At 38.6% G+C, this 26,702-nt stretch overlaps 1 protein-coding gene across 1 annotated transcript in view; it reads right to left on the bottom strand.

Annotated features, from left to right (window-relative positions):
• Positions 1–703: 703 nt before the first annotated feature.
• Positions 704–26,702, bottom strand: part of UBL3 (ubiquitin like 3) — an 86,893-nt gene continuing 60,894 nt past the window's right edge. Inside the window, exons 2-5 of the mRNA XM_032776786.2 lie at positions 15,846–15,954; positions 8,838–8,924; positions 2,775–2,852; positions 704–2,432 (exon numbers count right to left, since the gene is read on the bottom strand). Of these exons, the coding sequence (XP_032632677.2) occupies positions 2,380–2,432; positions 2,775–2,852; positions 8,838–8,924; positions 15,846–15,954 (327 nt within the window). The 3' untranslated portion in view covers positions 704–2,379. The remainder of the gene's footprint in view (positions 2,433–2,774; positions 2,853–8,837; positions 8,925–15,845; positions 15,955–26,702) is intronic.

Here is a 26,702-nt window from a genome sequence, read left to right as displayed (position 1 = left end):
TACAATATGGAGTGAGAGATAAACTGCTCCTTCTCACGCTTCAACGTCAAAGTATTTTAGAATATAACATGTCTCGAACAAACTTTACCCTTAACTACCCTTGTACGTTTGTTCCCAGAGCCCACACAACAGCAATGTGATGGAATAGAAGGAACAACGTTCTGGGTGCTGGCAGGCAAACAAGCATAAAAGTATTCTACTTTGCTTCTAGAGAACCTGCATAGTCACAAGTACTGACTTTTAAAGCTGAGCAGGGTTTAAAGGATTTATTTGAACATTCTTATGTGTGTACTTCGTTCTCCTCAAGAGCAAGCAGAAGCATGCTGATATTTCTATTAAACTCTTTGAAAAATAGCAAATATCCAGCAATCTTATTTAAATGGATCAAAGAAGGCTCACACATTTTCTAACGAGTATATAATGTAGCATTAGTATTAATACCTTAGATGACTACAAATTATTTTACTGTACCCAAAGCTTGTCGTCTCCTTCAGAATCCAAACTTACTGAATAATGTAAGAGGAAATTACTTAATTTTAGGCTACCACCACAAGGTCTCTCTCTTCGATATTAAATATTGAATTTTCAAGCTATCACCAACACACTAGATAATCATTTTTCAAATACCACCAGTTCACATCACTGTGAAAACAAATATAAACCAATTACAGATCCAGTCATTAATTTTAGACCACCACCAAAATGCACTACAATATTCTTTTATTTAGTTTACAGTAGAATCTATCAGTACAGGTTGCAGAAAGAAAATGTTTAGTGCTATTTACAATTTGTTTTAAAACTCTGCTCTATACAAATTTAATTCTGATCAGTATGAACAATATTTTTGTAGGCCTATGGCATATAAAGCATTTCATCAAAGCAGTAACAATGGGTAAAATAACCTGATTACATTTGAATGATGCTGACCATTTGAAAAAACAATTACACAGAACATCTGTAAGGGCTGTGAACACTTAAAAAGTACAGAACACAACGTCAACCTGTGACTTAATTTTTTTTTAGGCTAATGCTATTTATATGGAATATTGTTCTATTATGCTACACGCCAATCTATATTTAAGTTCTATAGTTATGCATTTTATAAGATTTTTATTAAATATATTCTACACTGATTTGTAATTTCATCCAGGAAGAATTCTTCCTGAGCGAAAAAATATAAAATCTTTTATATTTTTACAGGTTTAGATGAAACTAGCTCATGCTTTAGTGCTGTGCAAATTTCTTCAGCATATCAACCTTTAAATTATTGATATGAAATAAAATGGCATCCTTTTTAAATCATGTATGCCTTTAAAAATCAGCTTCTGATTTGAATACAATTGCAAGCACGAATACCAAATGCAGATTACATAAAGAAACAAAACTAGTACTATGGCAGAGATTTTTCTCTTTTTTTAACTTTAATAATTCTTTTGAGGTCTCTTATGAGTAAGCATGACTCTGGACACCGAGATACAGAGGAGTAAGAATTACTGAAAAACATCAATTGCTGATATTCAAATACATAAAATTGATTAGTAAATGAAGTCTTCTAATATTTATGCACAATAATAAAAGCCTATGAACTACAGGAAATTACCCCTCCCATATTAAGGCTAGGAAATGCACTCTCTGCACTTGTTTGTGCTGTATGAACAAGCACTCAACTAACGAAAGAGAAAAGAGTGCACGTAATAATGAAAAAAAATTAGTTTCAACAGCCCTCTACAGAGTGCTTTTAAATTACAGGCACATCGTTTTTTGTTTGTTTGTTGCAGTGAAAATATATATAAGCCAGGCTCGGTTTAGTTAGTATTCTGTGCCAGTTCGGCCACCAAGGTTGACTTGGTAGAATTGACTTCAGTTTTTCCTTTGAGTTGGCCATTAGTGACCTTTTTTAAATTATGGATTCTATTTTCCAGTGTTGTATTACATATTGGAGATTATTTCTAGGTGTCTCAAATATCATTAGAGATTGCTGATGAGAAACATATTGTCAACTGTGTTTAGTGCAAATTGCATCTAGAAAGCTTGATTGATTAGTTCCGGTTAATGAAGATTTTTGTGGCAGCAAAATGATTTCTGCTGTCGAAGAGAACACTAACTTTTTCTAGAGAGTGAATGCATTCAAGAACCGATGTATTATAAGATTATTCAGCAAGAAAAAAATAGAAATAAAATCATAATGCAATTGTTCATAGATCTCTCCTTTTAAAAAGCGAATAATGTGACAGTGTTTATGTAATATTTCAGTTCCATGGATTTACAGACAGGCTCCTCCTAAAGGTGTCTGAAGCAAGGTTGGGCCTCTTCTATTCCAGCAGCATGAAAGACAAAGACTATATTACATCACACTTAGCAGGTAAAGCAGACAAGAGCTTACAGGATCACACAGCAATTGCTCTCTCCAGTTTTTTCACGGTTCCTCTGACCTGTGGAACAACGAGAAGAAAATTTGCTTGCAAGTCATTTACAAAACAATCAGTTGGGGCGAGCGGGGAGGATAATTGTTAATGATACAAGAACTATGCAAAAATTTTATCTTGTGCAACTTTATATGCTCTGGAGAATATAAAAAATGTTACTCAGATACATAACTAAGAAATATGCTTTTTATTTTAGTGTATCCAAAATCATTTGGTTACTTGCTTGACAAGAACTATTCATAAACGATGAAGATTTTTCTCCTTTCAAGACATCCAATGAAAATGATGACATTTTTGAATACGTGCCTATGCAGCTGAAGTTGGAAGCTCATCTACTGTATAGCCTACCTTGAGAGTTTGGCTCTGGCAATGTCTCTCTAGCCACCAAATGCATCACTGTTGTCTTGCCAAAAGGAAGTTTTAATGCTGTGTGAAAAATAGAGGGTGATTTAACAACACACAAACTCTTTTCATCACTACAGAACAAACACAACTAAAAGCATAACTTTAACTGGATTAGCTTTTTTCACAGCTTCCTACTTCTTACTTCAAAATTAATACTGCTTATTTACCAAACCTAGAAAGAAGTTTTGTATAAATGTTACACAGATCAGGGTCTTATAGAACGATCAAATGGAATACTGTGTTTTTAATGCTTGCCACTGTAAGGATGATAAAGTTACGTGGCCTGACCCTGCTCTCTTTGAAGTCAGTGGTACAATTCACTTTAATGGGAGCAGGAATGGTCACTTATGCCTTGATTCAGCAAAGTGCTTAATTTTAAGCATATGATTAGGCCTATGTGACCAACTTAAGCCACAAAATAAACACTTATGCTCAAGGAAGTGAACAGCACACTGAAGTGTGCATTACCAGAAGCCTAACATTTTTCCAGTTCTCTTAAAAGGTAAATAATCCAAATCTCTGATGATATGATGTGATATTTTACAAATAATTTAATGGAATACAACCTCTCATTGCAATGCCTCATGCTTTGACACGGAACACTCATCACACATCAGTAGTATGAGAGAACAGTGCATCTCCAGAAACTTTAAAAAGTTGTTTAAAATCAGTTGTTTAAGACAAAATGTTTTCCTCAACACTGTTACTACCATGTATTACTGAAATTGAAAGAATTTTAAAAATCTGATTTTCTTTTCACAATGCATTCCACTATGCAGTGAAACTAGACTGGTCAGCTTCATATTCCGGTTTTCATAATATTGTGTTTATGTTTTCAACATGCTGGAGTTTTGATAAATATTCCACTGCAATCTCACTGACTGAAAAAAAACAAAACAAAGAGCCACAAAAAACATAAAAGCATTTATACTTTATCCATGTTAGGTTTGGCATTCCCTTTTAAAAGGCTCCCCTCAAGGCTTCTATGTTCTGGACTGCAACTTTGTGACAGCATTTGTTCAGTATGGTTATTTGTAAAAGTTTCACATAGTACTAGAACTTCATTTTCTCCTGAGGTTTTAAATTTTCCACTATAAATTAGGAGAAAAATATCTTCTACCACATGCTCCATTCAAAAAAATTCAGTCAATTAGGGAATATCATCAGCAATAGATGAACCAACTGAGTTTCTCTTTAGGAATTCAAGGTACTTCTTTCCCACCTCCTTAGCATTTGTGCCCAAATACATAAACACTGTGACTGAAACCAGAACCTTAACCTCTAATGAGCAGATCACAGCTTCCATTTTCACCTCACAGTCTGCCAGCTGCATTTAGAAACAATCCAGCCACAGAAACTGAGGAGAGAGGATGGAGAGGGAGTATTCCAACAGTCTCTCTTTTCCATTTCAATCCATTTATTGCAGATCCAAGAATCAGATATAAAACTAAACTTGGTACTTGCTGGCCAGAAGCACTAAATCCCTAGTTTAGATGCACTAATGTAATTAATTTAGTTTTAAGCAGACAAACATTTTCTTTGTAAACATTTTCATTGTAAAACAGGCAATTATCTTATCAGGAGAAAGAGACACATTGAAATTCCTTTGAAATATAATTGACATTTGTACTTCCCAGAGAACAAGCTATGTGGTAAATTAAGGCTACGTCTGCATTACACAGCTTTTAGTGACATGGCTATGTCACACAGCCGTATTGCTAAAAGTTGTGCAGGAGAGCCAACGAACTTCCACCTCTAACAAGCAGTGTTTGCATTGTCGGCAGGAGAATGCTCCTGCTGACAACGCGCTGTTCACACTGGCACTTGTCACAGCAAAACTTTTGTCTTTCAGCAAAAGGGGGGCTAACAACTCCGAAAGACAAACGTTTTGTCATTCAATTGCCAGTGTCGACACTGCCTAAATCTGAAGGGTGTTTTTACCCTACGGAAAGCAGCCTGTGCCTATGCATAGAGGCTGTTGATAGTTCTAAGTCTAAGATAGTTCTAAATAACTCCACAAAGGCTATATTAACAAGTCAGTTCAAGAAGAAAATCCCTTTATATCCAGTTTATGTGAACTCTAAGAAGCCACTAGAGAAAGACCACAATGTTACAAACTAATCACATTAGGGAAATGTCACCTAAACTCAAAAGGACACTAGAGGAGACTATGCTCCAATTAATGAAGTGTGGAGCTTGATTATTCACAGTATTCAAGCAAAAGTGTGTTAATATTTCAATTAATGCAGAGGTGGGCAAACTACAGCCCGCAGACTATCTTGCACAGCCCCGGAGCTCCTGGCCCAGGAGGCTAGCCCCAGCCCCTCTCCCACAGCCTCAGCTCGCTCACTCCGCCACCTGCACAATGCTCTGGGGAGCAGGGCTGTGAGCTCCTGGAGCAGCGCAGCTGCAGAGCCTGCCCAGACCCAGTCTCTGGTGCGTGGTGGTGGCAGCATGGCTCGGCTCCAACCAGGTGGCACGGGTGTAGCACCACCAGCCACCGGTGCTCGAGGCAGAGCAGTAAGCGGGCATGGAGCAGGGGGGATTGGACAGAGGGCAGGGGAGTTTGGGGTAGTGGTCAGGGGGCAGAAGTGTGGATAGGGGTCGGGGGGAACAGGAGGTTGAACGGGGGCAGGGGTCCCGGGGGGGATGTCAGTCAGGAAGGATGTGGGGGGTTGGATGCGGCAGGGGTCCTGGGGGCAATCAGGAATGAGAGGAGGGGTTGGATGGGGTGGCGGGGGTTCGGGTGCAGTCAGGGGACAGGGAGCAGGTGTGTGTGGACAGGGCAGGAGTCCCCGGGGGGGTGGGGAGGAGAGGCCACGACCCCCCTCCCCTAACCGGCCCTCCATACAATTTACAAAATCCAATGCGGCCCTCAGGCCGAAAAGTTTGCTCATCTCTGAATTAATAAATAGCTTGCATAATTTTTACACAAGTCCTTGTCAGTGGTTTCTAATATTTCCCTGGATTAGGGTACAGGAAGGGAGACAGAAGCATCTTTGGTCTATGCCCAATTCTCCTTTCCTGTTGACTTTTTTTGGTTTTTTCTTTTCCTCAATCTTTATTCTATTCTCTTCATTTAGTTCTACTGTCCTGTCTCTGTTATATCCTTCTTCTGCCTTCTCTCTCCAGTGTCCTCTCTCTTCTTGTCTTTTTTTAAATAAAAAGAAGAAATATTAGAATAATTCTCTACTGCTTCCTCCCAGTATCTGATTGGAGAAGGAGAACTTTTGAAATTTAGCACCTCATGAATATTTGTAAAATTAGTTCAATCACAAGCTATTAGTCTAATAATCAACTATCAGATGAAATTTGCTGGTGGCATCTGGAAAACATGCTCTCTTCACCTATCTTTTCACACACTGACTACTACTAGCAAGAGAAAATGATGGATCTGGCAGTTCTTGCAACAATGACACTGCAGACTTTAGAGACAAATTTTTTTTCTATTACCATTCCCACTGACACTTTTGCTGTTTCCTCAGTCATTCTCATATCAGCAGATACTTCAAAAGATGAGTTAAATTCTGGCAGACAAGCTCAAGACTTTTATTTATCTATTTATTTATTAGTTTTAAGCTTCAACTTCAGTCAGTTTTTATAAGATGAAGTTTGAGTTTAGAAGTAGAAAACTGCCACACTCTGACAGAAAGAACCAACGATGATATTTAGTGTCCAAAGAGACAATCTGAGGGTACTGTTGCCTCTCCAATTGACAAAATGACTTTCAGTGGTGAGCAAGCCCCAACTCTAGTCAATATTCACTAACCACTTGAGACAAATGAAATGCTCTTTATAAAAGGTTTAAATTCAGCACCCCTAAAATCCTTGGATGAAAAGCACTACAGAAATGCAAAGTATTATAACATCATGAGAAACTGCATACTGGACTAAACATTAAAGTTACTATTTTCTTTCCATGTATCCATGTTGCTTTAGTACAGGATGCATCAATATTTCTTTTCAGAAATTTATAACTCAGTTGTATAATCTTACACCAGGTTGAAATTTACTACATTACTTCATTAGTGTTGAAATAAATGTTTTAAAACAAACCTCTAAAACATAATAGAAATAAATCTTTGTAATACATGAAATATCCCTGGTGTAAAGCTGTGATGATTAAATTGCAATACATCAGTGAGCAGCAATCTGAACTTAAATTTCCTGATCCCAAGTATGCATTTAAAATCCATGAAACTGTCTTAATGTAGCAATCAGAAGTATGCTAGCTATTCTTTTTCAGCGGAACTGACTCCTGTTAGTACTGCGAAGTCCAGTCTGATCTCAGTGAAGAAAGTGAGTAACAGTGGTGCAGAGAAACACCTACAGATGAATACCAAAGAACATCTTGTATAGCCATCTTTGGCTGGAGAATGCTCATCTGAGTCTAGGCATCATGGGAGGAGAACTTGATGATGACCCAAGATTGGGCTGGAGGAATGAGGCAAAGGGTGGAGAAAAGAGGCAATATCTTCACTAACATTAATAATACACTACTTCTCACTACCTTCAAGAGTGGGGCATAAAATTGCACAATAGGTATTATGTATATTAACTAATTGAAGCCTAAATAAAAATTTCACAGGTGACAGTTACTGCTAAGCAGTACACAGTGAAGTTTACCATTATCTAGCCAGTATATAAAGTAGCATGGGAAAAACTGAACTATATGGAGGATAAATGGTCCAAAAGGAGATCAGCAGCCCAGGTTGTTAATGGATAAAAGAGGTTATCTGATAGCAGTATAGTAACCTATTTAGAATGAACTGGTGGCCCCAGTCCAGTTCTTAATGGAGAAGCATCCATTTCACAAGTAGCACAAAATGACAACCTGGTTACCATCATCAGCAAATAGAGCAACAATTAAAGGGGAAAAATAGAATGAACTGCCCTGTCATTAGAGCTAGTCTCTCCAAGCTGGTGCTGAAGCACATTGGCAAGGCACATATGAAACTTTCCCCGGTAATATATTGCATTTGTTTTCCAGAGTCTTTATATGAGATATTGTGGGATGTCAAAGACTCTAGTTTCTAACTCGTGCCACCAGAGTGAAAGAAAACACACAAAAATGATAAATACAAAAGGAATAAAATCATTCCAAGTTTACCTTTAACTTCAAGACAGCTACTCCAGGGATGACTTTATATTACATTCTCCCCTCCCTGTGCATTCATAATTACCAACAGCATTAACAGAAGCAATTTATTGGCAGAGAGAATAGGCCCTTTAGCTCACTTGTCAGATTTGGTAAGAGCAAACAGAAAAGAGATATTTTGTTTAGACATTTATTTTACTTAAAATTCATATGGCCGCCACCACCTCTAAAAGAAAATATTGTTAAATACAACACATTGTACTACGTCTCTGATAAATAAAAAAATAAATCTACAAAATATAACAAACCCTACAAAATATAACTAGAAAACATGACACAAGGGGGCACACTTGAGCTGTATTTCCTCACCATACAAAGTGAAGCCATTTACTTTTGTTCTCACATAACTATACAATTGTATCCTTGGGACAGAGCTAGATAGCAAAAATATTTTCCCTCATTCTAATTCACAGGGTGTCTTTCTTCATTAACTAAGTTCCCTAGTATTGTTTAACCAATTATCATAATCTTTAACCATCATTTTTAATATACTTAGAGATTTCTGAAATGGTTTACAATATAAATGCGGTATACGAGAAGTGGAATAAAATCATCCTTCTTTCATCAAAAGACAATACAGATAGAATAACTATTCCTTACTTGAGAAGGAATTTAATTTACACAGTGATATATACCATAGTCTAACACCTGATTCTAGCAGGATGGAAAAATATAAAGGTAACACTGAGTTACCATGTTATGCTGCAGCAAAACTGTGCAGAAAACCATGTTGTGACCTTGAAGTCTAGAGAGGGTTTTATTTACGAGAATTTACTGCATTTTAAATAAATATTCACTTTGGCTGGGGAGAAAGTTGCTAAATTATACTACCCAAGTTATTTCATTACCTCCTAGTGTCACATTGCCATGAAGAAACCGTCCTTGATAAATAAGCCGCAGAATATTTGGACTGCTGACCTGCTCTTCTTCCCAATCTGAAAAAGAAGAAAGAGGACTGTGTCAGAAACAGCCCAGCATATGCATCTTTTGTTTATTTCCCACCCATCCAAGGTAGAAAAAGAAAAAACAGAACTCTTCCAGTTCAGTATTAACAAGACAGCCAGCGCAGCCTGCTGCTTAGTGGAGAGGATCTGAAGTTAAGACTCCTAAATTCTGTTCCTTATTTCCCAATTCAAACTTGGGCAATAACCACTCTTTGCCTCACTTTACTTCTGCTTGATTAATGGTTATAAGTGATATATATGGTTATAAGTTTCTGTGCAAAATATTTTTAAATGGATAAGGAAGAACTTCCTGTCCCCATTCAGATTCAATATCCATCTGGATAATTTAGTTCCATTTTTCTTCAATTGTAGGAGATTCTCAATCTCTCTGCCCTCCAACATTCAACTGGCTTAGTTCAGCCTCAGTCCAGCACTGACAAGCAGCCACATATATAGTACGAACACATCCGTTCTCTGATCTGAAAATCATTTAAAATGAGTAAGCAGAAGGGCTCCTCTCTGTGGCTACTGGGCAGTGTTGAACGAGGATTAGATTTAGGCAGCTGAATTTCCAGAGGGCATAATGAACTGAACATATCCTGAAATTCCTGGAAAAGCTGAATGGTAAGCATCTGACCCTTGCAGAAGAGAGACATATTGATATATTTCAGGAAATTGCTCATAGCACAGTCTGTACAGATTTATGTACCATAAATTAGCTGTAAGAATCGTGTATAAGTAATGTATAAGATTAGATGATCACTTATTATTCCCGTTTAAAATATCTGTCAATTTTCAAAACAAGTAAGCGAATCTATATTACGTTTTATGGGTAAATATTGCAAAACATTAAAAAAATTATTTAATTTAAATCTGCTCTTTCAGAATGATGTCTTCCATTTATTTGCTGACCAGGTATCTGATACCAACTGTTCACAAATCTGCTTCTGCTCTGCTCCATCTATTGCAATGTTTATATAGCAAACACGAAGAAGGGACAGGAGAAGCCAACCTGTATGTCCAGAATACACAATGGATAGAATGGGCAGAGCGGAAGAGAAAATGAAACAGGGGTGTTGGGAAAGGTATTTAAAACATTGTGGAAAGTATGTGACCAGCATCTGGTAGGAAAAGATGCAGGAAGAGAAGAGTGAAAAATGAACTATTACAATTGATGCCTGATCACTTTTAAAGACATCAGGCACAAGGACATATGATTACAGGTGTACAGAGCACTACAAAGTCAGGCTGACATCAGAAACAAGTATGAGCAGAAAGCGTGCAGAAGTGGCAATATTTACTAGATGCCTTAGAGTGTTTAATTTACAAGATGTGATAAAACTAGACAACTGAAACCATCTGAAATTCACGTTTTCATTTACTACCTGTTTTAATTGTAATGCAATTCAATGAAGGGACATTGATATGCTGTCAATAGAGCAGCCAAAATGAAGTGTTACAATTATCCCGGTTGATGCAACTTTATCTATAATTTTCTGCTTAAAGATTTCACTTCTCTGACTTCCATCTGGACTGCAGTAGTAAAGTTTAGCCAATTTGTGGTACAATTGGCTAATATTGTACCACAAAAAGATGCAATAATACAAGAGGCCAGAAGATGAAAAGTGGCAGTTTGGTATAATCATTCCTGACGACTGATCCACCATTTTATGTTTTTAATCTTTGCTCTTTGGCAGAGTCTCGAGAATTCTTCCTCTTAAACAGTCACTTGGGATACAGAATTTTCATAATGAAAACGTTTCTCCCCTAGCTAAACCAATGGAAAAAAGTTCAACTGAAAAGTGTCGTAACACTTATCAGATGATCATCATAAGAGAAAATTTAATTATTCCAACAACTATACTCCGAGGATAAAGTAATTTTAGAAAAGAGGGAATAAAGAGAAACTTTTCTAGGTGGGACGTCAACAATCTGTATGAGCAAATGAATCAAACTGGACATTCTCATTGGGAGTGTGGAAGTCTTTAAATCAAGAGTATTTCAACACATACATTGGGGAAAGGGAAAAGAAGAGCTGGCTTAAGCGTACTTGCTTATAACCCTTTAAGATCATTAAATATAGCCAGGACACTGTGCAAATTTCAGATATATGGCAGAATTCTGCCCTCAGCTGCAGTGATGTAAACCTAGACTATCTCCACCAAACTCAGTAAGTTAATTTGGATCTTTATTATTGTACCTAAGAGCACAATTCTGCCAATATCTCTGAAAGACCCCAAGGCAGATTCATCTCTGCACATCTTATGGACAAATCAAACACATAAATAAAAACTTACGGAAACAGATTCAACAGTCACCTCTTTAAATAATTTTAATGCGTCATTCTAAGTTAGTTATAATCAACTCTTGTAACAAAGACAGTTTTCAAATTGTAAAGAACAAGAGATTGTTCACATATGCTCTCTACTTGGGAAGGCTTAAAGAAGTCAATAATAAATTTCAGAGCTGTCTCCATTTCAAATAATTTCAGTTTCTGCCTCTCAAAACTAACCTAACACATGAAATGTAATTTAAAGAGATGGGGAAGAGAGATCACAATTTCAGTGACAAATCTAGGCACTGTACTTTCTCCTACAACATAAATAAGGCCATTAGCAGCTATTTGTTCTCAAGATTTACATACATATAACAACTTGATCTGTAATCATATTCAACCTGTGAGCCATTTCTCTGGTACATGTTGCATACTATGATCACACATTAACTTTAGCTGTCATTACTTAGGTAATATAGAATGGCTTTTTTCCTATTAAAATATACAATTTTCTTCATTCTTTGTTATGTGTACAAGGTACAAATCTCAGTTTTAATTGCTGCTGCACAAATCTGAAGTAGTCAATTTGATGAAATGCTAATTAGATGCACTGACACAATAAATAAGAGTCACAAAATATAAATCCCTGATCCTGTGTTACACAGTGCCTGTTATGTGCCTTAATAACTAGGCAGAGTGCTGACTTGAAACTGCAACGTAATATACTCACCAGTGGATTTAAGGAGACAAAACAGTTGGTTCGGCCAGTACTAATTCACACAAACGCACACAAGATAAATTTTATTTTGTCTGTTGTAGTGTGCTTCTAGAACACAACTATGTACAATAGATACTGAGTTGCCATACCAAAGAGAACCATTGGTCCAGATAGTTTGGCATAAAAAGTCTCCAACAGCTGTGTGTCTGTATCTAAGGGCTTGGCTACACTTGCAAGTTGCAGTGCTGGCGAGGGGGTTACAGCGCTGCAACTTAGCAGGTGTCTACACTTAAAAGCTCAGCCAGCGCTGCAACTCCCTGTTTGCAGCGCTGGCTGTACACCTGGGTCTGCTTCCGGTGTACGAGACCCACGCTGTGATGCAGCGCTGGTCATCAGGTGTGACCTCACCAGCGTTTTTATTGGCCTCCAGGGTATTAGGCTTATCCAGCATTCCTTTCAGCCTCTCTGGTCATCGCTTCGCACTCCACTGCCTGGCTCAGAGCCTGGAGAGGAGGGGAGGTTGTAGAGGAACCCGAGAGGGAGGCTACTGAGGTGTTTGGAGACTCCAGGAGTCATGCAGGCAGAGCTTTTTCAGCAGGAAGAAGCTAGCCAGTCACAGCTGCTGGGACTTTGTAGTAGAGAACCAGCAGAGGAGCCTATTCCTGGTAAGAAGCTTTATACTAGGATGCAAATGTTTTGGGAGCAGGGGGGCTATGGCCCTGCAAGCATGCCTAGATAGTGGAATAGCCATTGATCCCTGTAGCTGTTCTTTGCTTCCACAAGCCCACAAACCCCATGGCTTCCAGAGTGAAGCAACCCCCACCCACCCCTTCCCAGGTGGCTCGTGTGCAAGATGCTTGAGAGTAGCTGCTGTGGCAGATGTGGGTGTAGGGTTCAGTGTTATTTCCCTGCAGCTGCTCTTTGCTTTCCACAAGTCACAGAAACCCCATGGCTTCCACAGTGAAGCAACCCACCCTTCCCAGGTGAGCTGCGTGTGCAGATGGCTCTGAGAGTAGCTGCTGGCAGATGGGGTGTAGGGTTCAGTGTTATTCCCTGTAGTGCTCTTTGCTTTCCACAAGTCACAGAAACCATGGCTTCCACAGTGAAGCAACCCCCCCCACCCTTCCAGGTGAGCACGTGGCAGCCCCCCTCCACTGCGAGCCGCGTGTGGGAAACTCGCCATCCTATCTGCAGCTGCGGCCTCTCTGTGCTATGCTCAATGTGTAAATGATGTACAAAACTCTTAAAAACAATGCAGGCTCTGTATTACAGTTTATCTCTCTGTGTTTTTTTAAGTGACCTTGAATATGCTCCATCAGTGCAGACTTCATGAAAGACTGCAAAGCTTAGAAAAAACCAAGGAAGACTAAGAAGAGATGGTAAAGCAGTTATGAATCTGTATTCCACAGAAAATAAAAATTGCAAGACTGGAGGGATAAGGAAACCATGATAAAGGAGAAGGCTGCCAAGATAAAGGAAAGGCTGCAAGAGAAAGGAATTGACTACCAAGGAGAAGCACAGATCAGCAGGGATGACTTAAAAAAAGTGGAAAAAAAGCCTCTCACTTCTTTCATGTATTATTTTACTTTCCATAACTATATGAATAATAAAATTATATACTTGCATATATATGCTGTTGATTGGTTATTATGACTGCTGTTTCACATGTTGGGTCCCCGCCACTTCCTGGGGTGTGCACATGTGTGGGTTCAGCTGCCCCTGCAGGGTAATGCCCTGGAACTGCAGGGCAGCAGTGATATGGGGCTGGTGAAGGCAGGGCAGGGGCTGACTGGAGGTAGGGTCTGGCTGCAGGCAGGGAAGGGATGTGGGCGGGCTGGCTTCAGGCAGTGGGTGCAGCAGGGGTTGACTGGAAACAGGGCAGGGCGCGGGCTGGGCAGTGTGCGCAGAGCTGGTGCGGGCAGCACTGTGTGGGGGCTGTGGCTTGGGCAGGGCTGCAGGGTGTGGCAGGGGTTGGCTGGAGACAGGAACAGGGGTTGGCAGAGGTGCCTGTGGCACGGGGTGCAGAGCTGCTGCAGGCAGGGGGCCGGACTGGTGTGGCAGGTCATGGGTGCAGCAAGGCAGCTGGAACCCAGCCCTTTAAGTACCCCCAAACCCTTCTACTCCGGGGACTTTTTAAAATAGCTGCGGGAGCGCTGGGGAATGCAAGAGGGAGGCGGGGCTCTGGCGCTATTTTGAAGGACCAGGGTGGCAGAGGCAGCTGGAGCCCCAGACTTTTAAATACCCCCCTCACTGCCCAGGTCTCAGGGGGTATTTAAGGGCCCAGAGTCCAGCCGGGGTCGCGGGGTTGCGCGCTCTGGCCGGAGCTCCAGACGGGAGAGCGGGGCTTGCGCGCGTCCGCTGGAGCGCCGGCCTTGCCGCCTCCATCGGAGCGCGGCAAGCTCCGCGACTCGCTCTCCGGCTGGAGCCCCGGTCAGAGGCGGAAGCTCTGTGACTCCGCTCTCCTGCCGGACGCGACAAGCCCCGCCCCCACTCATGGCTGGAGCCCGGCCGGCGGGCGCCGCAAGCCCGCAGCCGGCTGGAGCTCTAGCTGGAGAGCGGGGCATGCCGCGCTCCGCCGCGCTTCACTCAAGGAGCGGATCATGGAGCAGACCGCAGCTGGGGACGGGGTAAGTAAAAAAAAAAATTAAAAAGTGCCTAAGGTGCGGGGCCTCTTAGGCGGGGTCATTTCCTGGCACACGGGTCTTGGAACAGGAAGCGGAATGACCGCACCCTTCCGTCCCTTCCCACAACCACAGCAAATGGGATGAGTGCTCTGTGGGATAGCTGCCCAATGCACCACTCACAACAGCGCTGCAACTGGTGCAAGTGTGGACACACTGCAGCGCTGTTTGCTGTCATGTGGACACACTGCGAGCGCTGGCCGTACACAGCTGTACGACCACAGCTGTAATGCCACTCTGCCAAACTGTAAGGTAGACAAAGCTAATACTTAGAGGAACTAACCCTGTGCATTTTGTCAACTTGGTGTAAAACGCATTCAAGGGCAAAGTTAAAATTCCTTCTAAACTTGAGAGAGAACCATTTAGTGACCTAAGCCATGCATTATTGATTACCCTAATTGACATAGATAGCATAGAGGCCCATTAATTCCTGTTCCATAATGCAGTAATTTTCTAGTTTCTTGTAACACTAAGTTAATGGCCCCAACGACTTCCAGTGATCAGAGAATGTCTAAGTATTTCTTCCATCAAATTTAACATCATTTCTCAGTTTTCGGCAGTGTTTTGATTGTGTGGACAGGAGACTGATTGCCCTGATCAGTTTTCGTTAACTATTCATTATATTACTTATAACACGCCACGCCCCATCTCAGTTGTCACTTCCACTTTCAAAATAAAATACTCCCAAAATAATAAAATATCTTCATATTTAAATATGTTCCCCGCTTCCCTCATCTTTCAAAGTCTTTTATAATTGCTTTTTATCATTATCGTTTTTCGAGACATTACTGTATTTTTGTAGTTTGTTTCTGAGGCAAAGCAATCAAAAATACAAAATATTTGAGGTTCAGTTTTGCTATTTCATTCATATAAAATGGCATATTTTCCTTACTCATCCTTCAACAAAGGGTATAATATCTAACACCTGCCAGGATCACTCTGCAGTTATTAGATTTGTACCAAGTCTGTCTAGAAAAAAAAATCAAGATGAGGGAAAAGCAGTACGTAGGGCACAATGAATATGAGAAGTAGCCTTAGAAGTAAGCCGGATAATGGACTATACTTCAACATCTCAAATTTTGTACCACTGAAGACAGAAGAGAAAATATATCTATATAAACTGCCATTTGAATATGAAGAACAATGACAAAATTATTAACATTTCAGTCTTAAGTGCAGAAGAGTAAACAGTTTTAACTGGACAGTTAGCAGCTAAAGGACACACAAAAACGACTCACCCATAGGCCAGTTGTCATACACATGTTTTGCAATATCTGCAGCAGAATCATTTGGTGAAAACAAGAACTCTTTAGTTTTCCCACTTACCAAGATGAGGCGCAAATTTATCTGTAAAGAAAATGGAACATTAGGAAGATTTGCTAAAATACAAATACACTATTTAATCAAAAAGTTATTTAAATTGCTAAAGTTATTCACTGGTTTTAGCAACTAATCAGTCCAAATTAGTCTGGAAAAAAAATCACAACAGATTAAACAGAAAATACTAAATATAGACAAACATATTTCAAGTACCTTTGCATCAACCAAAAAGGGTGGACAGAAGGGAGTTTTCCCATAGATGGGCCACAAAGATGACAATTATACTAATAAAATGTGTCATGTCTATTAAGACTCTTTAATTTGATCACAATATATGCAAATACCTTTTATTAGTTAACAGTACCATCAAATAGTTTTTCAAGGAACAAACAAGTTCAGTAAAAAACATTGCTAAATGCTAAGAATTCATCTTCTTTTAACCTTACACTTAACTGAAGGAGGGAAAATAAGAATAATGCCTGCTTCCTTAACATATGCAAATTAAAAAAATATGAAATTCGGCTTCTAAAAATTAAACCCTAGACCAACTCCAAACCTCTCATCTGTATATTTGCTACCTTGACTGTCAGACCTGACTTTACCATATGGCTAGGGTGACTAGATGTCCCATTTTTAAAGGGACAGTCCCATTTTGGTGGACTTATTCTTATATAGGCGCCTATTACTCCCCACCCTCATCCCGTTTTTTTCACAGTTGCTATTTGGTAACCCTACAGATTGACCCACTACAGAATATTAGAAAGTCAAACAGCCTCCAGCCAGGGCCCTGTACATTTTAGGACATGGAATCTTCTGTTGATCTCTCTAACTTGCAACTTTACTTTTGTCCCATGGAGAATAAGATCCTGACTCCATGAAGTGTTAATGACACCATATTTTTTCTCTTAGATGTCTCAAACAGTAACTCCAGATATTGGCACCTTCAGTTATTATTTCCCCCCTTTCTGTTTGAGAGTTACTAACGGACTGAATCAAGACATTCCATCCCTACAGAACCCAGCCCACAGACCAAAAAATGACAGAAAGACATCCTAATGGCTAGGTCTCAAAATGGTCCTGGTTACAGTAATATTAGTAGTAGCTAAATGACTGTCAAAGCCTTCCATCCTCACCATCTACCATTCTGTCCCAAGTAATAGAACATAGTGATAACCACAGGGCTAACCTCTGCAGCACAGTTGGGTGTGCGAGAAAAACTGCCTTCAGATATATACTTTCCCTTGCCATTTCTCACCCTTTGCTATAAGACAATGAATATTTAATATAACAATAAAAAGTGAGGCTTTACTGGATTTTGACCTGTATTCAACAGGTTTTTTTTTTCCCATTTGCTATATTACTCACAAATAGGAGCTTGAACAGAGATTCAGCTTGAAAGTTCTACAGGACATGATATTTCTATCTGTTTTTTCTTTGTCTAAAATTCACTTAGAAATCCAGTAAGGGGGGAAATAAGCTACTGTACAAATGAAGTGGTTATTCTCTTTCTTAAACTCGTGACTGTCATAATGGCAGAGACCTTGTTTTTTGACTGCAGTCTAAATGTCAACTTTTTTTTTTTGGTGCATAAAGCCCCTAAATAATGTTATGGTATACCAGAATATGTGTTATTGCTTGCATTGTTCTCTACAGCACAGATAAAGTCAAAGAAGATGCAAGGCAGGAAGGGGCAGGAGTTTTAGAAAAGTTACTTAAACAAGGAAGATTCTTCAAATGCTCAGACCAACCCCAACCAAACAAAAATAAGAACAATCATACTGAGAAAATAAAAGAAGATTTCCAAATAGGCTGTTGACAGACACATATTAACAGCATATGCAAGAACTGTTTGAATTGTGTGTGTTTGGAGATATTCAATGTCAAGGAAAAACTTCTAAACCTACAGTGCTAGATGGATCTAACTGTTTCAATAGTCTGTGCTATATTTTAATAACTACTGTCTCTACTGTCACTGAATTGCCAAACAATCCAGAAGGTTGAGAAAGGATCACATAATCTAAAATAGTTACATGACTACTTTTTTAGGTGCTGAATAGTCTTGTCACCAAACACTGACGTCCAGCACTCCCAAAGACCGATGAGCTAAAACAGACAGAGCAAGGTCTAAGGCAATAGTCCTTGTATTAATCAGAGAACTTATTCCCCACTTAGTACAGCACTTAGGGGATGCCACATTTCCTTGTTTTTCTGCTTCTTAGGCTTGTCAGGCTCAGTACAGAAAACAAAAATTACATAAAAATAGTGTGAAAATGTAAGTAAAATGAAAGTAACTGTAATATTTCTGTAAGGACCTAATGCTGTTCCTAACAGCCCTCTGAGAAAATATAAAATTTAAAATGAAGAGGAGCAACAGAAATAAAAAACTGAGTAAAAATGTTCACTGACATTTATCCTATGTGGTTGACTTCATTACTGCTGAAGTTCTGCCATTGTCTCAAAGGTTCACATAATCCTGTGATCCAATATCAAGATGCTTCAGGAAAAGCTAACATATTTTTGAAGAGTATACTGTAACTATATGTAAACTAGGGTTTTTTATTTTTGTTTCAAAATGTGACCATTACTGAATATTAGCAAAAGCCTGAAGCAAATCTCTAAAATACTTAATCAGATGTTATGTCAAGTTATGCAAGAAAACAACTGCTCTAATAAATGGTTAAATATTTTCTTATTTATAGCACTGTAGACTATAATCATATTTAGTGTGCGTGCTTGTCTAAATTTTAAATCTCATTTTTTATATCTTCTCTTGAAGGAATCTTACTGTTCATGGTGGTGTGACAGTCCCATGAGGTCTGAATCTGAAAGTCTAGTCTTTAAAATCTCCTTGAGGCACCATGAACTGTTAAAGGCATTCAATTGCTACGCTACTTACTCTGCAAAACTCTCCGATTAAGATCTTTTTAAACATACTATTGCAAATTTGTGAGTGTGAATGCATGTAGAAGGGGAGAGCCTGGGTAATGGAAGAGTTATCTGATATACAAGTAGCTAATTTTAAACTCCTAATGTTATACAATGATTCAGATGCCAGTTGTAGAATACATCATATCTCATCATTTGAAATGCTGCAATGGAATTAAAATGTGTCCCCAGATGATTACCAAAAAGAGTTTATTTTTCTTCCTTCTTCCTCAGGAGGTCCTATCCTTGTTATGCCTTCTGTGCTTTTCATGATCATGGCTGGTTTTTTCCTCCATGGGGGATAAGATAGCAATGAGTCTTGTGATCCTTTTTATGAAGGATACAGAAGATAGGTTCTACCCTCCTGCTGTGGGCTAGACAACCCAGAGTCTTTGCTGTGAATTTTAAACTTCAAGTTTCTGTGTTGTAGTAATAACTGAGATGTTATTGATGAAAGGTGAAAAGAGCCAGCGATGTTAGAAGTAATATTTAATGTCAATTCTGGACTATGTCCACTCTGGCTGGTTCTTGCAGAATCAAATTATGAATATTACGTTTGAGAATTTTAAGTATATAAAGTCACTAACTTTTTAAGTTATCTTTCATACCCCTCATTTCTTGGAGGTTTAAAATGTTTTTAGGAACATTTTAAAATGTGGGGAAGGAAGTGGCTTGGTGAACAAATTTCTTCACTGCAAGAATGTTTATTGGGTGAAAATGTCAGCCATTTTTGAAAAACAGGCTGTACAACTGTTTGAATGCTACAGATTCCCTAGTTTTATTTTCTGGCCCAAGATAGGATTCTGCAACACAAGAATACTGTAAACCTTTGTAAACAGCAAGAAGTGAGCAACGTAAATTACAGTAGTTCCATCCTATTCTATTAAGTTAGATATTGATATTATCAATTTTTATATTACAGTGATGACTGGAGGCTTCCAATCAGGAAAAATGGATCTTCATAAAGCTATATGCTATACAAACATAGTGTCAGTACCTGTCCTGAAGAATATAGTCTATGAAGTATCAGAGGGGTAGTCATGTTAATCTGTATCCACAAAAACAACAAGGAGTCTGGTAACACCTTAAAGACTAATGGATTTATTTGGGCCTAAGCTTTCATAGCTAAAAAACCCACTTCTTCAGATGCATGGAGTGGGTTTTTTTACCCACGAAAGCTTATGCCCAAATAAATGTTAGTCTTTAAGGTGCCACCACAATCCTCACTGTCTTTGAGTCTATGATGAGGTCTCTGAGATAACTTGGGTTGGGGGTTTTATTTTTCCACAAAGTATGCAACATTTACAAAATTGTGGGAAGAACACTTCTTCTCTGTCATGCACAGGAACTATGTTTAAATGAAAAACTTGTTGGGCTAAAGGAGTGGAAAGGGTGGCAAACAGCATATAAAAACACAGATTTAAGTTTCCCTTTTTGCAATCTGATATATTTAGTTCCTGGTTCATTTTCATAATTAATGTTTTAAAACAGAGAGATGAATCCAAACCTTAAAGTGAAATCTGGGGCTGCTAAAGATTCAGTATATCACTAGCTTAGAAAAAAGCCTCTCTGTCTCTAGGTCCACATCACTATGCAATCAAACTTTACTTATCAGTGTTCAGATATGCTAAACCAAGATTTAAAGGCTGAAAAAATCAAACTGGTGGTTGAAGAAAAAGCTTGGCAGCAAGGCTAGGTTCTAGAGAACACAGGCTAAAAAAATGAGGCCCTTCTCCACCAAAAATTATGAAGTTGCATTCTTTTCTGAGTATGCCATGGCTCTTTTTTTTGTTGTTTTTAAGATGGGAAGGGACCTCCAGGGAGGTCATTAGTCAACCCGCTGCTCAAAGCAGAGACCAATCCCGAAATTTTGCCCCAGATCCTAAATGGCCCCCTCAAGGATAAGAACTTACAACCCTGGATTAGCTAGGCTAATTTGCTCAAACCAACTGAGCTATACCTCGCCCCTGTTCCCTTTTATATCTACTGGGACGTCCTAGGGCAAACAACACTTACCTCTCAAATATTTTTTAAAGTGACACACAATCATTCTAGTTTTTCAGGATCAGGAATACTATTTTACAGTATTCTGCTGTCCACAGATCTCAAACTAATTATGAATGTATGTTTAAAACAAACCATTTTATCTTTATAATGTTTCATTATTCAGAAGCATGCTCTTCTTTATACTGCTAAACCAGAATGTCATTTTACACAGGATCATTTCATCCCAAAGGAACCCAGAGCACTTTACGAACTTTATATACTACTTAATAAAATGCTCTTCTTTATACTGCTAAACCAGAATGTCATTTTACACAGGATCATTTCATCCCAAAGGAACCCAGAGCACTTTACAAACTTTATATACTACTTAATAAAATAGATAAAATCCCTAATTAAAAAGATCTACCACATAAAATACATCCACATGACATTATAAAATTTATTTTAATAACCTTTCCAATATTGGTTGCTCTATTTATTGCAAGAGAACTGACAGTGCAAGAAATGGCTTTGGAGAACTTTCACTTTTAAGTAAACTTTGACTAACTATTTACATTTCCTAAAAGGAACTACTGCTGTGATATTTTTTACCTAAGGCCATGGCTACACTGGTGCTTTACAGCGCTGCAACTTTCGCGCTCAGGGGTGTGAAAAAAACACCTCCCTGAGCGCTGCAAGATACAGCGCTGTAAAGCTTCAGTGTAAACAGTGCTGCTGCGCTGGGAGTGCAGCTCCCAGCGCTCTAAGCTACACCTGTAGAGGATGTGGAGTATGTGCAGCACTGGCGCTGCGACCACACTCGCACTTCAAAGTGCTGCCGCGGCAGCGCTTTGAAGTTTCAAGTGTAGCCATATCCTCAGACTTCTATAGCCAAGAGTTTAGAGGAAGAAAAGTTAGTCCCCGTGTATTCAGTTTATCTATCTCTGGTGCAGGTAGCTTCACTGTTTCTCCAATGTAGTTAGGCTCGGCAGAATTCAATTTTTATTTTTTTATAATTTTGACTGATATCAATGGTCATTTTAAGCATTTTTTATTTTTATTTACTTAAATGTTCACAGTTGTGGGAAATTATGGTGTGTGTGTGTCAGACTATAGTTATTTAATGGTTGTTACGGAGATTCAAAAAGTTAAAGTTTACAGCCATTAAAACACAAACTGTCAATATCACATGTGAAAATATAGAAGTAAGTATCATTAAAATCAAACTAAAATAATTTTTCAAGCAGCATTTTTCTTACTTTGCTTATCTGTAAATTTATAATATTATTGATGGAAACATTTTTTTTTGTTTGTATATGTATAGTGAAATCAACATTTACCAACATTTAATGATAAAAATCTAATCCTTCCAACTTTAAATATAGTCAGTTTCCCTAAGTATCTACAGGTCTTTCCCACAACAAAAAAGAAAATCAGTTTTTTAAAAAAATAGGAAAACATGGTCCTAAATCTGTCCTGAGAACCATGCAGTCATACCCATGTCCACACAGAGCCCCTACTGAAGTCAAAAAGGGTCCACCTGCTTGCTTCTCAGTGCAGAATCGGGGCCTATGAGCTGTGACTGAGCTGGTTCTCTCAGGGACAAGTATAGTCCCTGAAGTAACAGAGGGGTGGGGGGAGATGACTCTTTTTCAAGCTGACTGCCATTTTAATAGTTACAATATCACATGTGTTACAAATGCTATTCCATTAATGGCTATGTTTTGAAGATGCAAATTATAAGTTGACTTTACACAGTACTTTTGGAAATCACTAAGCTCTGCCCATAAAATGGCACTGTTTCTACAGTAAATTCCTTATTTTGAAGCAAAGGAAGATGAACAATGGACAAAGATCAAAGCAAGTGTGACAAACAAATTAATATGATAATATGGAACACTATAAAGTTTTATTGCCACTCATTTGGTAGCCCTGCATAACTCACTCGTAACCACAACACTTTTGAAAAAGGTAGTCATGAGGCCATAAAAACTTTATAGTATGCAACGCATCATACCCTAGATTTATCTGAACTTTAACTATTTTTATAACAGGAGCACTGATAACTTAATAGGGAAACAAATAGTTTTAAAGAAAAACAGACTTGTTTTGTATGTGTAATTGGCCCCTTGAAGTGAGGAATGATAGGAAGTCTTTGTACAGGTAAGACAGTCTCAATATACATTTGCAAAGTTTGGAGAAGCAAGAGAGGGGAGAGAGATAAAATCCAAATAAAGGGATACGATTTTCTTTGCGGGGGGAAGTCCACCCTTTCTGGTAAAATATAAACACTGAACTCAAAGTATAGCTATAGTATCAATGGCTGTTTCTATGAATAAGGTCCTCAGTGACACCCATCCATTCTCTCACTCCTGCTCAAACACCATAAAAGCAAAGGCAATATTTTACTACATAACTCTGGAGCTTATAAGAGGATAACACATTATTTTCTGAGTGGGAAGAGCTGGGAAACAGTAAGCTTTGATCAAACTGATGGGAATATTGTTGTAGATAATGAGCCAATAGTAAAGTACAATGGCTCCAATCACAGTTGATAAGAAAAGCCTTGCTCAACCTAGACAATTAGTGGTGCACAAGAGAGAGCATATAGAAAGGTCCTCATGTGCACTAGGAAAAGGTGGGAGTGAAATGGCAAAGTCTGGGTTTCCTGCTGAGAGATGTAAAGAAATGAAGCAGAGAACACTGAAGACTGGGGAAGGGAGCTGGACTTGGAGACATCAGGAACTCTAAAGCCTGAATCAAAAAGTCAGTGCGACCATAGGCAAAGATGAATACAAGCTTCCTGATGTAAATCCTAACACAGTTGAAATTAAGGGCAAAAGTCTATCAACTTCAATGGGACCAGAATCTGGCTCTTCAACTGAAAATCAAACACAAGGGTGTCACTAAAACACACAATATGAAACTGAACATTTCATATCTGTGTTATTAATTGGCAATGAAGTCAGCATATTTAGGACTGCAAATGACATATGGTCATGTGATCTCATTTGATCCAGTACACTGATTTTCCAGCACATTAAGACAGACAATGCTCATTCAGTGATACTGCATTTACTGTGAATACTTATTTCTCTGAACTAATTTAAGAATGTCAGTTGTGCATTCCCTAGGGAGTTAGTTAATTTATTTAAATTCATTTAAAATGGATTAAAATTAATAAAAATGGTTTTAAAAACAAACAATATACACAGGAGCTCTCAGTTTTCCAAAATTTACTTTGGCCACAGAAAACCAATTGCTCACTCCAGGATTCTCCCATGATCCTAGGTTACATTAGGACAGAGGAGCATTTCCAGGTTAAAGTATTTTTTTTTTCAAATTATGAATGACATGTTTTACTACCAAAAGAGAAACAAAGATGGTGTAAGTATTTTAGAAGCTTCCTTGAAAAGTCTTAAGATATAAGATATGGGGAGGGTGGAAGAGAGTTTCTTCATCCTGACCAATTTGTTTTTTTAAAAAATATGTAATTATTTTGTTTGTTTTTTCATGGAGATGGAGTCCCACATATCAGAGCATATGGACTAATGTCATGGTTACTCTCTCATCAGCTCTCCTTCTGAAAGCTATTAAAACTGTTCCCTGTTTGTGCCCAAAGAAGTGGATGGCCACAAAGAATGCCAACATGCTCCCATCTAGGGTGGCAAGGGAAGGAGGGACAAGCCTATGGCCAAAATGCTGAATCTATATATGGTAATGCAGCCATTAATCCAGCTCAAATTTCTGTTCTATTCATACTCTATTGTGAAGCATGTTGCATTTGTTATATTTTTAATGCTGTATTCCAAAGTGTTTTAAATAGAAATCTTTGAACAAGTGCAATAATTTTATATAGCTGAAAGGAACAATATCTGCCACTGAATTTAGATACAGCTAGAAAAATTCTAGAAAAAAATGGCCATGCTGCAGTGTAGGGAGAGGTGAAGAGTTATTGGCCATTCATGTATGAGGTCACTGGCTATTCTTTTAACATACTACACATACATTACTAGCCAGAAAATCATGTGAAAAATGGTGGTCCCATGGTCAGCATCCCTACAGAAATCTCAGCACTCTCTCCCAACCCAGCAGTTGGACATGGTAGAATATGGACTTCTCACCAATGTGTTGTCCTAGAGTCCTGGTGGTGGGACCCACAGTCCTCTTTTGTTTCTATGGCTTGGCTACTATGCATCTGGTAAGTTTTTTTAGCCTCAACTGCAAGTATCAAGAAAGAAATCGAAAAAATTCTATACTTACAAGTTTGGTGTTTTTTTTTTTTTAACTGAGAAACGCAGAGAATTACACCTTGAAGCAGAGACAGATTTCAGTTCACTTGAGCGGAAATACCAAGAAATTAAATTTTTATTATCAGCAACTGATTCCAAGTTTCATTGGGCTTACTGTGTACCATGGCAGTCAGCCAGAATTTTGCCATTTCAAAGCACTATCTAAACCATTGAACTGTGATAATTAAAGGCAAAATACAGGCCATAAGATATTTTTATCTTTGATGCAAAAGATAGTAGTAAAGTTTAATTGAAATGGCTGTTTAAGTAACTATATAGATCTGGTTTACTCAAGTGAAAGTAAGCAACTCAGACATGAATGAAAGCAAAATCCCTTCTTCCTAACTGGGTTCTTCCTAATATAGCCCCATAGCAAACATTTAATCACATGATAAGAGGATTAAGGATTGTGAGGTTACTTGCTAGTTCTCCTAGAACAAAACTCCTTAAAAGCCAACAACATGATCTAGGGCCTAGGCCACTGAATGTGCTTCTCAGGCTAATGGTCAAATCCTTACCTTCAGAGATTTTCAACCTTAACGAGTAACCCTTAAAGCACAACAAAATATAAAACTTGCTTTTAAAGAAATCTACATATTTCTTTTGTTCAAACAACAAGAGATAAATTCATTGCTGACGTAGGCTCACTGAAGTCAACCGACTGACATCAATGGTGTTACATGACAGATGAAGTTTGACCCAGGTACTATTCTGTTCATTATATGCAGTTTTATATTTAAAAGGATATGTGTAGCTCTTCTGGATTTTTGCTGTATCATGCCAGTCCAGTGCATGTCTCCTACCAATCAGGAGGAAGACAAAAATTATGATTATGCCACTTCCCTTACAAAGGGAGCTTGAGTAGCATGAACTAGCTACTTGTTACTAATGGGAAGAGATCATTACTCAATTTTTCCGCCTTGAATGTTTCTTCTACATCTACTGTAGATTTTTATAAAGTAACCTGTACTTTACCAATTGCTATCTGATCACTTGATCCCTTTTGCAGCCCTGAGTTCCCAATCCAATATTTCATAACGACGCTGAATGCCTATCTTAGGGTTTTATACAGCACTCAGTGCCATAGTAGCGAAGCACTCCAGCTGAACTGGATCTGCACCAAGATGTCTAGTGGATTTTGTGGAATCTAGGACTTTTCTCCCTTCCCTGATATAGGAGGCTCTGCCTGGGGAACATTAATATCCCTCACAGTGATTACAAAATAAGACGACTTAATATTAGCAAGTTTTTCCCCCCATCCAACAACAATTCTTTTCTAATAAGCCACCTGATCTGCTTCACCAAAGAAATGAGCAAGGTTATGTTCTATAAATTTGGCCAACTTGTGCAGCTCCCTGCATCTTAATAATTGTTTGTAAAGCACTCTGAAATATTCTCTTTAGATGATTCAACAGTAAACAAAAATAACTTTCATAAGCTTCTTACCATCTAGTAATAAGTCTACAGCACAACTGATTCAAACATGTATGCAGCACCATGTATGATGATCCAAATTTAACAGGATTCCCACCTCCCCCATCTAAAAGCATTTTTCCATCACACCTGGCATAG

This window comes from Chelonoidis abingdonii, chromosome 1 (assembly GCF_003597395.2).
Source record: "Chelonoidis abingdonii isolate Lonesome George chromosome 1, CheloAbing_2.0, whole genome shotgun sequence".
In the NCBI taxonomy this organism is placed as follows: domain Eukaryota; kingdom Metazoa; phylum Chordata; order Testudines; family Testudinidae; genus Chelonoidis; species Chelonoidis abingdonii.
The sequence above is the reverse complement of the archived record's forward strand: the minus strand, read 5'-3'. Positions and strand labels throughout refer to the sequence as shown.